This window comes from Dicentrarchus labrax, unplaced genomic scaffold, assembly GCF_905237075.1.
Source record: "Dicentrarchus labrax unplaced genomic scaffold, dlabrax2021, whole genome shotgun sequence".
In the NCBI taxonomy this organism is placed as follows: Eukaryota; Metazoa; Chordata; class Actinopteri; family Moronidae; genus Dicentrarchus; species Dicentrarchus labrax.
The window spans coordinates 17,635,856-17,649,709 of record NW_026136718.1 but is presented as its reverse complement, the minus strand read 5'-3'; the positions used below and the strand labels follow the sequence as shown (position 1 = coordinate 17,649,709).

The following is a 13,854-nucleotide window of genomic DNA, read 5'->3' as shown; positions in this document are numbered from 1 at the left end:
TGAGACAACTTTCCAGTAATTAATTGAGAATCTAAGCACCTAATCGATATCTTGTTACAAACTCTAATAACACCATTTGAGTCCTGAGCGCTGCAGTGGGTCAGCAGATTATGAATGATTTCCCTCCAGTGATTCAGAACAGGGACAAAGTTTAAATCCCGCCCACAAACCTCCAGCCAATCATGTTTGAATATTCAAATGAGCCACCCATAAAGATAACTTGGAGCGGCATCTGTGACAGACCATAAGAAACTTTACTCCTAAACCGCAACTCCACACCACTTTCTGACTTAAAACACACGACTGGATATACAACTGATAGCCCGACATTCAGAGAACTTTTTTTTTCAGGATACTTTTAGAAAAAAAACTTCTCAATAATATGGGAAAAGAAAATATCAGTTTTTTGACAGTTTGGATAATTTTGGGAAAAATCTTTGCAACTTTTTCTTCTGACCCTGAACCCACCACCAGCAACAGCACTGTGTTTGGTAAGACCGATCAATCAGTGATATATGATTATAATATATTGCCTGGCAGGGTATTATTTGTGTGATTGACCCGCAGCTATAATGAAGTAAACATGTTCGGGAAGCAGGTTAATTAATGCGCGCTGTTCCGTGTTGACCGGGAGTAACCCCGTGAAACGCTTTCACAGTACAGGTCTGCAGCACATTTCATACCATTCATGTGTATGTGTGCAGGACTGCTGCTGCAGGCCTTTTGTCTGAAGAGAAGAGTATGTTAAAAGCAAAAATCGGAATATTTTCAATTAAAATACCAGCGCTTTGTTTTCGAGGTTATAATTGATACACATACTAATATTTATTGTTCAATTAGAAATACATGATATCCTTTTTTAATGAAATTTCTCCACTCAAAACCATGTAGCGTTAATTGATTTAAAACAATACTATTTAGTTTACAAATCTGGACAAAAACTAATTTTAATCAATGAAATAAACTGAAGTAAATCTCTTAAGGGAATCTAAACTCTTAATTAACAATATTTGGAGGTTCAATTAATTTTATGCTGGTAGAAATGCAGTGGAGACAAAAGGGGGCGACACTGCCCTGCTCTATTCCTCTCCTGGCTGACTGAGTCACACTGGTGAGATTAGTGGTCACTCAATATAATTGAGAAGAGCAGCAGGGTTTTATAATTTGCATGAAAAGGTTTGTTGTATGCTGAATTCATTGTGTTCATTTTGTCAAAATGTGTTAATCTATGCATTATATTATTATTTATCTATATTTAGTTTATAAAACAGTGGCTTATATGGCTGTCTCTTCTATGGATACATAGAGCTGGAAGGTGTGATAATAATGTTATAAATGTAGCTTTTTCCTGCTCTGAATCCCTGATTGTGCCTGCATTCCTTTACATTTCTCTTTGTGTGCATGTTGTTACAGTAAACACCACAGTCACCGCTACTCCACTGCCGACCACTGCTGAATGGATCACAGACTTCACTGACATTGTGTCCAAGTTCTCCCTGCGCACATCGGAGATCCCAGATGATGACATGTGCTACATTGTGGCCGGCAGGCCAGAGACCATCAAAGAGTGTGAATTCAACTCGGCAACTCAGACCTTCATTGTGATACATGGCTGGACGGTATGTCAGACTGAATGTATTTCAAAAGTCATATCACAATCATAGCAGCCTCTATTGGTGTATCCTATGGTTCCCTCTATTGTTAGTTAAGTATCTATCTGTGTAATATGCACAGTTCTTTGAATGTACTGCAGGCTGGGAGATACTGATGTGGTAAATTACACCTCAAATATCAGTTGAAATAATGCTATAAAATGTTAGAAGAAGAACATAATGTCTTGCCAGTACAACGTTAAGTCTCCCACCAACCTGATCTTAAATGTTGAGCCAAGTCCAAACTTATAAGCACCCCTATAGTCCTGTGAGATGAATACAACAATAAATAACACATTTCAGAGCAGACAGGCTGAAAAAAGTGAGTTGGCTTAGTCCAACATTTCATGCATCTCCCCCTATAATGTGATTTAAAGCCAGTCATGCAACAAGATTTAAACCTGATGACACCTTGGCATCTCTCCAGGACGCAGAATGAGGGCTAAGGGCCAGAATAAATCACGCCATACTGCAGCTGACCTCTGAAAAGTGCGTGACCATGTTTGTGCGTGTGTGTTACTGTAGGTAACGGGGATGTTCGAGAGCTGGGTGCCCAAGCTGGTGTCTGCCCTCTATGAGCGTGAGCCCAGTGCCAATGTGATCGTGGTGGACTGGCTGACCCGCGCCAACCAGCACTACCCGACGTCTGCAGCCTATACCAAACTAGTTGGCCGTGATGTCGCCAAGTTTGTTACCTGGTTACAAGTGAGTGTTTTCATTGAACAGTATCAAGGCTGGTTGACAGCTGGCTAACAGCTGGATCGTGTTTTCCACATTGTCTTTATTACCAAGTGGACTTGAACTACTGCTTTTGGATGTCCAAATTATTGCTGCACTCTATGTAAATCTGCCAGCAAAGAAATTAGAGCAGCTGGTGAATCTGTGGCATGTGTGTAAGCAATGATGTAATATTTATGTACCTAGCGTTGCTGCGGCGGATATGGTTTCCAACTGGTTATGATTCTAAACTCCCTGTAAAGGCGGTTTATGGCCGTGTCTGTGGCTCACAGCAGCCACTCATTAAAAAGGCTCAGTTTTTTGTCGAGCGTTGCCTTTGTTTGAGTGACAAACAAGGGTGTTGGCATGAATAATGCTTTCATTGGTTTGTCCTTTGTTTACGTGACTTCCAGTTGCAAAGTTTTGGCAAAGCATAAAATTACACAAATTAATCCTTTACTTGGATTACATCCCAGACTCTATTAAGACTTGAACTGAAAAGCCACAGTGCTTTGCCAGGTACAGCCTGCTATTAGTTTTAATCTCTCTAGCAAGTTTGCAGGATTCACTTTAAACTGTTTTTAAAGCATGTCAACATGTTCTTGTCATCCACCCCTCCTTTTCAGAACGAGCTGCAGTTGCCCTGGGAGAGGGTTCATTTGCTGGGTTACAGTCTGGGTGCACATGTAGCTGGAGTTGCGGGAGACCTCACTGACCATAAAATCAGCAGGATCACAGGTGAGAACAATAACTTAACCATCTGCTTACATTACAGACAGATAAACAGCCCAAGCACAGATCTAAATAATTGGAAAATGGGTCATTCTCACCCTCAGTTCTGAATGGTTGGTTGAAGTAGATAAACCTGCACCGCTTTGCATACACTCATGAACAAATAGACATAATTTTTGGCTCTACGTGCAAATTCTCTTTAGTTATGATTGATTCAAATGGAAGATTCATACCTCATACCATATGGCCATGTGCAATGTGTTTTAACATTTTATTTTGGCACTTAATGTCTAAATCTAGTCTCTGAGCCAATGAATTCATGCATGCAAACATACCATACTGTAATGTAATATATGGGCCCTAATCTTTCCAGGCATGCTCATAAAAACAACACAGCACACCAATGAAAAATTATCCGTTGGCCATTACATTCCAGGCCCGTATTGTATGTGTGCTTATAGCCAGTCGGTGCCAGTTAGAGCGTCCAATCCCCCTTTTTGTCACTACGAAGTTTATCCGGCTTTGAAATTTCTCTGACCTGCTTAGAATAATAGTATGTTTACTGTGATCTGAGGCTGGAGACCATTAAGAACCCACAATCGCTGCTTCACATTGTTCTGAGCTTCAGTGGTTTTAAAGAGCTGCACATAGAGGAAATAGGCCGTATGAAACACATACTCAAATGTACAGTTTTATAGGTTGTTATTTTCTGCTTTTATGCATGTCTTTTATCGACACACATCTGACTTCGCCCTTGCCTCACTCTGCTTTTTTCCCCCAGGTCTTGATCCTGCTGGTCCCACCTTCGAGCACGCAGACAACCAGAACACCCTGTCCCGAGATGACGCCCAGTTTGTGGACGTCCTGCACACCAACACCAGGGGCTCCCCAGACCGCAGCATCGGCATCCAGAGACCTGTGGGCCACATCGACATTTACCCCAATGGAGGCACTTTCCAGCCGGGCTGCGATATCCAGAATACATTGCTGGGGATCGCATTAGAAGGCATCAAGGGACTCCAAAGTACGTACTCCAAATTCATAAATGTTTGTTCTTCGCTGCTTTGGGTTAGGTTTCGGTTTATATACTGTAAGTTATGTGGTTTGTTAGGTCTCACTGACATTGGCAATAAGGTAATACCTGCATGTTGGCATGCATCTGCCCTTATTGAGAGACTCCAGCTGCTCAGACCTGGTGGTACCAATCTTCTCCACCTCCTCTGTTTGACACACTGCACCATAAACACACATTAAAGCGAAAAAGTTTACAATAGCGCTGTTGTAAATCATCAAGATAGGTTTGTGTAAGTTTACATGGTGTCAAACAGACACTTTGAATCTATAAAAGCTCTCAGGGCTACAATTAAAATGTTTGCCTCCAGTCATGACAGACACCGCTACAGATTCCCAGTATCTCCCCCTCTGTTCTGTTTTGTGTGGAGATGAAAGTCTTGCTTGATGTTTTGCTGGTGAGAAATGCCATCTGGGTCAGCATGAGGAAGACATTTTCTCTGCTGCATGACGTCACGTGAGAGAAGAAACAGCTTGTTTTTACAGCTCCTGTACTCTCTGTGCACTGCAGATATGGACCAGCTCGTCAAATGTTCCCATGAGCGCTCCATCCACCTGTTCATCGACTCTCTGCTGAACACCCAGCAGCAGAGCATGGCTTACCGCTGCAACTCCAAAGACGCCTTCAACAAAGGTCTGTGCCTCAGCTGCAGAAAGAACCGCTGCAACACGCTCGGCTACAATATCAACAAGGTCCGCATGGCCCGCAGCACCAAGATGTACCTCAAGACCCGTGACATGATGCCTTACAAAGGTAAGCATGAAGAAGAGGCGTTTGTAGATTTTGTGTTCTGTGCAATGCAAGAAAACCGAAGAAATACAAACTACTGCAGAAAAGTCTGGTGGGTTTATGTACTTTACTGAGGATTACTGAAAGTTGAGTTAATTCATGCACATGTCTTAATTAGAGTAATCCTCAGTGTATGAGCTACTGTTGTTAATGTACTTAATGTGGATGTGGCTGCTTGGAGCTGAATAATAGTAAAGTCGGTACAAAAAAACTATCCCCAATTTTCAGGGAAACTAATGTAAGCAGACATGTACAACAAGTGGCAAGTATTCAGAAGGTCACATGAAGAAGAGGTCATGGGTATTTTAGTTGCTTGGGGTATGCTAAGGTAATGCGACACCGCTGCATGTGAAGCAATGGAAGGTTTATTTAAGAATTACAGTTTGGCACAAGTCAGCAGTATTTTTTGTTGGACAGTTTGTTAAGGGTCTTCAAAGGTGTGCTGAAATATTGAGTTATATACTGTTGTGGTGTGTCTGAGCTGGCCCTCAGTAAACTGTCTGTTTCTTCTCTCCTAGTTTTCCATTATCAAGTGAAGGTGCATATCTTCAGTAAGGACAGTCTGAGCTTCACGGAGCAGCCAATGAAGATTTCTCTGTATGGAACACACGGAGAGAAGGAAGACATTCCCTTTGTTCTGTACGTATATTAACAGTACAATCCATCATGTAAAAACCAAACATGTGCATGTGGAAATCACAAGAAAAAGTAGACAGATGGTCAGCAACAGCGTTTCCAACCATCCTGACTTTAAATAAAGACCATAAAGGCACATACGTCACGCACATACCATGGATGCCTTTATTGATTCCATGTAGAGGACAGTCCAATTTGAGCAGCTAACCTTTGACACTTGCTTTCACCCTGCAGGCCGGACCTGACCGGTAACACCACTTTGTCCTTCCTCATCACCACCGATGTGGACATTGGAGAGCTGATGTTCGTGAAGCTGCGCTGGGAGAAGGACACAATCATCAGCTGGTCAAACTGGTGGGGAAGTAGCAAGTTCCACATCCGGAAACTGCGCATCAAGTCTGGGGAGACCCAGTCCAAGTAAGTTCTTAGTAACCACCAAAATACATGATTATCGAGACGTGTGTGTACTTCAGATGGGGGACTTTAAAAATGTTTTCCTGTGTGATTCCAGGGTGATCTTCAGCGCGAAGGAAGGCGAGTTTGCCTACCTCGTCAGGGGAGGAGAAGATGCAGTCTTTGTCAAGTCAAAAGAAGACAACCGGAGCCGTAAAGAGAAACTGTAAGTTGAGGAGAATAGTTATACACTTGAGTAGCTCAATTTTTATTGGAAGTATGCTGCTTAAAATAGAATTGTACTACGATCAGAAGAAGCCTCCTGTTCACTTTTGTTTTTACTTCTTTCCAGGATGCACAAGCTGAAAGTGCAGGGCAGCCTTTTTGGGCAGAACGACGCTTGAAGTTGCACTTGAACACGCACACATCCACCCATCATGCACATCATCCATCTGTAGATACATAGCCAAAGATAGACAGCACCCAGCTCAACACTGGGAACGCCTTTGCAAGTTACTCAATATATACCGAATGCTGTGTTTTTTTTCTTCTAATTTCCCTCCTCTTGTGCCTCATGACTTCAACTCCCACACAACAACCTCATCCACAGTGCTGGAAATGAGTCTGCTCACAAGCTCTCTTCTGTCTCTGCAAATTCTGCTGCTGAAAAATGTTACTTTGTGATGATGTGCTCACATTTGACAAAATGCTAAGCTTTTGCTGCATATCTTTGTAATCATTTGTTTATGTGTTTGAAGCCTATATATACTGTTTATACTGATTCTGATGTATTTTGAACTGTATTTTTTGCCTATGTGAACTTGGATTATTGCAAATGTAGAAATGATTCATAGTGATAGGCATAATTTAGGCACATGCTTCTGTTTTTGTTTGTTTTTTATGTACAAAATTATCATATTGTCCCTAAAGTTTGTCTTTACCTAACCACTAATTGCCTACAATCAACAGGGACCAAAGAAGTATTTACTATCTACTGAAGAGAGAATCACAGCGGTCTTTGTAAATACCTTTTTAAATCAGTATTTTCTTTTTTTTTTTTAAATATGAGTCGTGTTAATATCTGATCTCTTGAAGCCTTGCTTGTTCTTTGATTGCGTTTTGGTTATTGTGTCACTGGTCACTTTAAAAAGGCTCTCTGTCCCCTGCAGCCATTTAGATGTTAAGGTCATTAAGATTGCGGTCCAACAGGGATATGCATTTTTTAATTGAGGTATCTTTTTAAATTAAATTTGTATTGAGGTTACTTTTTTAAATGTTAAAGTAATGGCTAGGTGCTCCTTAATTACTTAATGAATGGGTCAACAGTGTCTCACCTGCAACAGTTTACCTCATTGACTAAGCTCAGTCTACAAGGTGCCCCTATTTTGAAAGGTCAAACATGAAAATGAATATGCAAGCCTTGGTGATTTGTGATGGACTGACCTACATGATAGCCATAATACATCTCAAGAATACGTCATATTGTATTTATTGAATGTACATTTATATATTTGTATATTAAGCTGTAATATATTTTGGCAGGCTTCCATTGTCCTCTGTATTTTTATAGATGAAGCGTTTTGTGATTTTATGCACAAAGCTTTGGAAAGAACGATCAAATTGGTCTTCATTCCAGCTGTTCGGTGCATTTACTTTTATGTACTGAAATGCAGTGCACTGTATAAATAAAGAGCCCAGGATGGTTTAATAAAAGATAAATCACATATTTCAATATTCCTGACTGCTCAAGTTGCTTTTACTTAATAATTAAATCATCAAAAAGATTGTGGATTTGCTATTTCATGGATGAGAAACACTGACTTAAACAAATACAGCCAAGAACTTCCACATACATCTGTGTCCGATATTGGCGCAATCGAATATATAAGTCTTTGATTCAGGCTGACAAAGAGGTAAATCTTCTACCAAAGGGAAATATGAGGAAATGAAACACATTTACACGGAAAATGTACACATATTAAACTAAACTCTGTACGATACCAGTAATCAAACATTTTATTGTATATCTGCAAAGTCAGTCCACTTAAATCAGTGTCTATGCAAACACTGCATTGTTGCCCCTTATGTCTTGAACTAATCAGAGTTCAGTGTTTGCAGTGTTAAAAGGTTAATTGTATTTACACCATTATAAGTGAAAGTCTTCACATGAGTTAAACTGAATAGAATTAATCTCTTGGAGAGAAAACAGATGTGACTCCAGCTCTTGTAAAGAGACTTTAATAGTTATAAACTTCATTTTCTCTGAAATGGCGTTTGCAGTATTTCAGAAAAACACCACATATTCAGTTACATATAACAAAAATCACACTGAACAGCTTGACACCAACATCCAGAGGTGAAAGTCTCCTGTGGAGGTTTTATTGTTAGTGGTCACATTTTTATGTTTCAGAACACAATGTACAGAATGTAGAAACATATTGAATCCATTTCTTTCCTCACACCACATTTCCAAAACTTGTTTTTTAAATGCGTCTTTCACATTCTCAACTCACATTTGGTCTGTTGTCTTTTCTGAATTCGTATTTAAAATATGGCCATTGTTTGATTTCCTCTTGATCTGTCTCTGGGTGTCACACACGCCTGAAGGAACAGATCAGTTCCTATTTTAATCAATACAGCTGCCTAACAGCTCACGTTTCACTGAAGACAGTCTATTTTCTCTATGAACAGTTGTGTATTGTGCTCTGAGCCCAAATATGGGAGACCACTTCATACTGTACCTAAATTCATCCTGTTCAGACACTTATCAGGCTCCATACCAACCAGTAAAGGGAAGCTGCTCATCACAACATTGCTCTGCAGTGCCACAAGTGGTGAAAAGCCCCACAGAGTGTCTTTAAGTATGTTGTTCTACTGCATGCTGAACTACTCTCCCTTCTGGCTTATAACCGTGTTAACAGTTATGCTCGTCAAACACAAAGGTCATTGTGGATCAGCCAACATTTGAAGCCACTTAAAGGCCACATCCAACATATTTTAATAGTACAGGATTATAGCTGGTTGTTGTCACTAAGCCAGCTTTGCTAAAAATTCAAAACATATTACATAATGCTGAAACAATCCACTGTATGACTGAGAAAAAAACATATTGTATCTCTGTTTCATCGAGTTTGTGGATTAGTTTCTCTGAAAATGATTCCCACTAGACTGTATAGAGGCAGAAAAGGCATTGAGCAACTGTTTGGATCTGGACAAAGTTAATGAAGTGGAAAAATTGGATGACGAGCAACTAAAAATGCTTCCTGTGTTAGAGTGACGCTCCAACAGGGATAAAACCATACTGCTTCTTACAATCTCGGCTTTTTCGGACTTTCACATACGAGTGTGTGACAGTTGCGTAGAGACCATTCATGGATGACTTGAATAAAACCTTACAGAAAGACAAGATCATACTTTGTATGCTTTATTAAACAAACTGCCACCACAGCTCACATTTAACTCTGAAAGATCTCAATAATCGAACAATTGTGTCTCACAAATGAGAGTTAAATAATACATTTGTTACAGCTTACACAACATTACAGGACAAATATGAGAGCATCCATCCCATTTTTCTCACTGTGGCCACTGTGGAAACATTCCCTCATGACTTTCTGTTGTTGGTGGTCAGGGGAATTTTGAAGCCACCAAGATGACTTTTACAACCTGTTCAGTAGCCTGCACAGACCTGTCGGCCTCTGACCTGCAGCCTGGCTCTGTACTGATTCACAAAAACATTTTAGTTTTCAGGTCATCTGTGGATAAAACAAGAAGAAATCTATGCTGCAGTGTGTTTAAATTCGACTTGATACAACTTTTCAATAAGAAACAGCTGTACAATATACAATGTTTACTTTCTGTTCACAGAATATGCTTTGTTTAAGAAAGATACACCAGAGGGAATTCCCACATTTGTATTTGTGAGTCTGAATCATGTGCCATTCCTAGAAATAAACTTAGGGAACAAGTCTTGGAAGTAAAATAAAATCCAAGACATTGTGTTGTCTCCAAACTTTGTGGAGGAGTCCTGTGCTGCTGGCCCCAACAAACCTCTGCTGTGGAGGTCTGGCATCTGATACACGCTACTCTTCATTGCTTCCTCATCACCATAGTAGTCTTTTCCTCTTGCGAAGACAATAACATCAGGATCTGAATGACCACGGCAGTAGTGGGAAAACAAATGCAGTCACTGCTTTTCGAGGAAAATGTTGTCATGTTCATAGAAGAGCAAAAGCTCATGAAGCCAGCCCGGCAGCTTGGGGAGCAATGTCCTGTGTGTTTGTGTGTGTGTTTAAGAGGAAGAGAAAGAGCTTCCAATACTTCTTGTGGCAGAGCAACACTGAATTAAACTTCACATTTTATGTGTTTTTATGATTTTGTTTTCAGAAGAACAAAGGCTCAGAGGTTTTTGAATTTCCCTCGGGATAAATAAAGTATCTCTCTCTCTCTCTCTCTCTCTCTATCTATCTATCTATCGTTGTGTCTCGTCAAGTTTGTTAAGTTTAGTCATGTTAAGTGTTTTCATGTTAGTCCTTCCTGTTTTATTTTGTACTCACCTTTTCCACAAAAGACGACCGCCCTTTTTTTTGTAGTTGTGTTGAGTAAGTCAATGAGTATTGTCAAGTGTTGTAGTTCAGAGTCCAGGTTTTTCTTTGTTTTAATAAAAATTTAATTTTTTTTTTTTTTTTTAAACTCCCAAAAGGTTTTTTTTTTAAAAAATAAATAGAATTTTTTCTACAACTTCGTCTGTGCCAGAGTCGTGCATTTGGGTCCACCTATATAGTGTCAGAGGTCGTGACGTCTGTCTGTCTGTCTGTCTGTCCGTCTGTCCGTCCTAATCAGGGGCGGCTTCAGATGCTCCAAACCTGACTGGATGACAGTAAGTGACAATCATAATCAAGTCCACCTGTTATTTGTTCAACAGATATATGTAATCATCTTTAATGACACTCTGTATAGGCCTATGCACACAAGTAGATGAACATCTTAATTTAACAGTTCTGTTAGTTTTAGTGCTACATGAAACATCTGTATCTTCATTTGCAAGAGGTTTTTGGACATGTTGAAGTGCCCTCTCATGCCAAATTACCTCTTTTGCAGCCGTTGGCAGGTGTGCTGCCTGTCTAATTAAAGCACCTCATGGCTGCATGTTTTGAGTTCAACTCAGATGTGGATATTTTCAGGATGGCCTTCATGTATAGTGCTCTTGTATATAATTACAATGATCATGGGAGAAAAATGTTGCTATGCATGTTGCCTATATGGATGGAATAAAATCTGTTGAAGATTTAAATTCTGATGTGGTCTCATAATTAATGTGAATCTTTATGTTGATTAAAAAACACACTGATTTATAAAATGGCACCTCATTTAAAAAAGGTTGCAGGTACAGCAGCGATTTAAGCTAAATGCTAACATCAGCTTGTTAACATGCTCACAATAACAATGCTAACATAGTGTTGCATAAGCATTTGCTAATTAGCACTAAACAAAAAGTACAGCAGAGGCTGATGGGAGTGTCATTAGTTTTGCAGGTTATTTGGTCATAAACCAGTTGGACAAAGTCAAATGTTGATCTGATGAAGAACTTATTCTCTAGGGAACATGAATGTTCATAGTAATCCATCCAATAGTAACTATCCCTTTTACACACTCTCAGTTAATTGTGAATAATCCTCTAAATATATGGGAGCTGGACTGTTCTGTGCGATGCTCTCAGGTAACACAAATAAAAGCAGGAGTCAATAACTTGGATCTTGTGTTTTTTTATACTCCAGAGTACATCAATGAAACAGACTGCATATATATCCAAAGGGCTTTTATCCAAAATGATTACAAGATATTTGAATTGATTTTGGAGTGACTGCAGGTTCCAAATATATGTGTTCAGAGTTCAGGTGAACCATTTAAACATTTACAGTGTTTACTATGTCAATAGTTTGTTGTAACAAGTGTCCCCATGCCTGTGAACTTTACTGTTCAATTGACCTTCACAGCAATTAGCTTGTTGCTTTTCAACCATCACCTCTTCAGCCTCCTGCCCAGTTTATCTTGGCATCTCGTGCGGGAGTTTTGGGCAACAAATCAGCTGCTGCGAAGCCAACTACTCTTGCTCGACTGATAGCACATAAGCCCCAGCTGGCATGTAACAACATTTTTACACAGTAAGTGAGTGAAATTCTCCATGCAATAGGTCAAAGGTCAAAGTTTTGAAGTAATGAAACCTAAGAACTTGAGTTTCATAACAAGAATGCCTTACTGATTACAAATTGTGATACACATCGTCCAATTGTTGCTGATGCTTGATACCCGGTGAGTCGAGTCTGCCAAGAGTCTGAGAACTGGAACCTGATTTAAGTAGGTAACATTTGCGTTCATAATAATACAATACATTATTAATATATATAGTTATAGATAGTTATTTGACATGCAATGAGTATTTATGAATAGATAAGTAACACTCAAAGTTAAAATTCAGAAACAAACATTTTAAACATCAAAGTCGGTAGCTGCATGAATGAAAACCTGATATACTGATACTCACACGATTCAGAGTCGGCTGGGACAAAAAACTACAAGTCTGAGAAAGAATAAAATCTCTGACTGGACTTTCAACAGCCGTGTTGCACTGTGGGTAATTTTGGCACCAGCTTTTGACAAAGATGTGTGGAATAAAAAAGATGATATCTCTGGTTCTGCTGCATAAAGGTTGATCGTGAGTCTGACAAAGTTATAGGAGTGGACTATCACATCGGTTTAATGTCCTATAATTATTCATTATTGCACACAGAATGATAGAAGAAGTTCGAACCTGATACTTTCAGCATACTTTGGAGATGACGCTGCTTGATGCAGGTTTGTGTCTCCTCTGCAGTCCCTCTCTCTTATCTGCTCTCTGATGTCATAGCAACAGCAGGTCAGTGAAAAGGGGCCCCCGAGCCAAGCTGCCTGCGTCCTGGAATGTGAGAGAAAAACAGTCATGTAGGTTACAAATATTGTTAGTTTGTCCTCAAAAGGTTATGACTGCTTCTCCAGCCTGCATCACATTGTTCTCAGAATGTATAGACAGTTGTCTATAAATACTGACAACCAGAGGTCTCAAAGTTAACCACTGATTACAGCCTAAATACTGAACTTTATGAAATACAGTAAAAGCAATATCTAAAACAAAGAAAAACATCTTTTCAAACTTTCAAAGCTTTTACCTTTAAACTTTTACTGTTTCTTTTTTAAAAATCTCTTTAATTTGTTTTTCAAAAATACTTTTTACATTGTTTATAATGTTTCTAACTCTTGTCTTTTCTATTTTCCATGTTTTGTAAAGTGCATTGTATCTATTTGTATTAAATGTTGTATATAAATGAAAGTGTATTGTTATTATTACAGTTTTGTTTGGCAGGCACTTATATTAAAAATAACATGCAGACCCTCTGCAGAGTTTATGATTTTGTTTTACATTTAAATTTCCCAAATTTTACTAGTTTAAAAACTAAGATTTGTATTACTTTCAAATTAAACTAATTAATTAATAAGCAGTTCTACAGCAATCAGCTGGTGGAGTAATAATTCAATCAATACATTAATGAATTAAGCAATTAAACTAATTAAGGGACTAGTCTTGCAGCAGTACTGTAATATACAGCCCTCCTGCTGCGTCTATGTGGTATTAAATGAAGTTACAAACAATAATAGTAAATTCTGCTGGCTTTCAGGAGGAAACCAAACAGTGTTGTTACCTCTTCTCATAAAGCAGTGTAATGATTCACTTTACACAGAGTTTTCCATTCCCCCGCCCGGGGGTCAGCAGCCAATAGCTTGTCAGAGGTGCTATTTAAGACGCGGACAGTTCAAGGTGGTTCAGAT

At 39.3% G+C, this 13,854-nt stretch overlaps 1 protein-coding gene and 1 long non-coding RNA gene across 2 annotated transcripts; one reads left to right on the top strand and one right to left on the bottom strand.

Moving 5' to 3' along the window:
- Positions 1-245: 245 nt before the first annotated feature.
- lpl (lipoprotein lipase) lies at positions 246-7,725 on the top strand. The gene is made up of 10 exons (XM_051377198.1): positions 246-491; positions 1,414-1,619; positions 2,178-2,357; positions 2,996-3,107; positions 3,883-4,125; positions 4,684-4,926; positions 5,481-5,601; positions 5,833-6,015; positions 6,110-6,217; positions 6,344-7,725. The coding sequence occupies exons 1-10, from the start codon at positions 383-385 to the stop codon at positions 6,393-6,395; spliced, it is 1,557 nt and encodes a 518-aa protein (XP_051233158.1). The 5' UTR covers positions 246-382; the 3' UTR covers positions 6,396-7,725.
- Positions 7,726-10,702: 2,977 nt separating this feature from the next.
- LOC127350577 (uncharacterized) lies at positions 10,703-13,854 on the bottom strand. The gene is made up of 3 exons (XR_007880602.1): positions 13,728-13,854; positions 12,803-12,946; positions 10,703-10,860 (listed from the first exon to the last, which is right to left on the bottom strand). It is a non-coding gene; the product is annotated as an uncharacterized LOC127350577 (long non-coding RNA).

What these genes read in the sequence shown, in the direction of transcription:
- lpl (XM_051377198.1), top strand. Translation starts at nt 383, where the DNA reads ATGGGAAAAGAAAATATCAGTTTTTTGACAGTTTGGATAATTTTGGGA. An exon ending in TTGTGATACATGGCTGGACG is followed by an intron (nt 1,620 to 2,177) that starts GTATGTCAGACT and finishes GTGTTACTGTAG; the next exon opens with GTAACGGGGATGTTCGAGAG. An exon ending in TGACATGATGCCTTACAAAG is followed by an intron (nt 4,927 to 5,480) that starts GTAAGCATGAAG and finishes CTTCTCTCCTAG; the next exon opens with TTTTCCATTATCAAGTGAAG.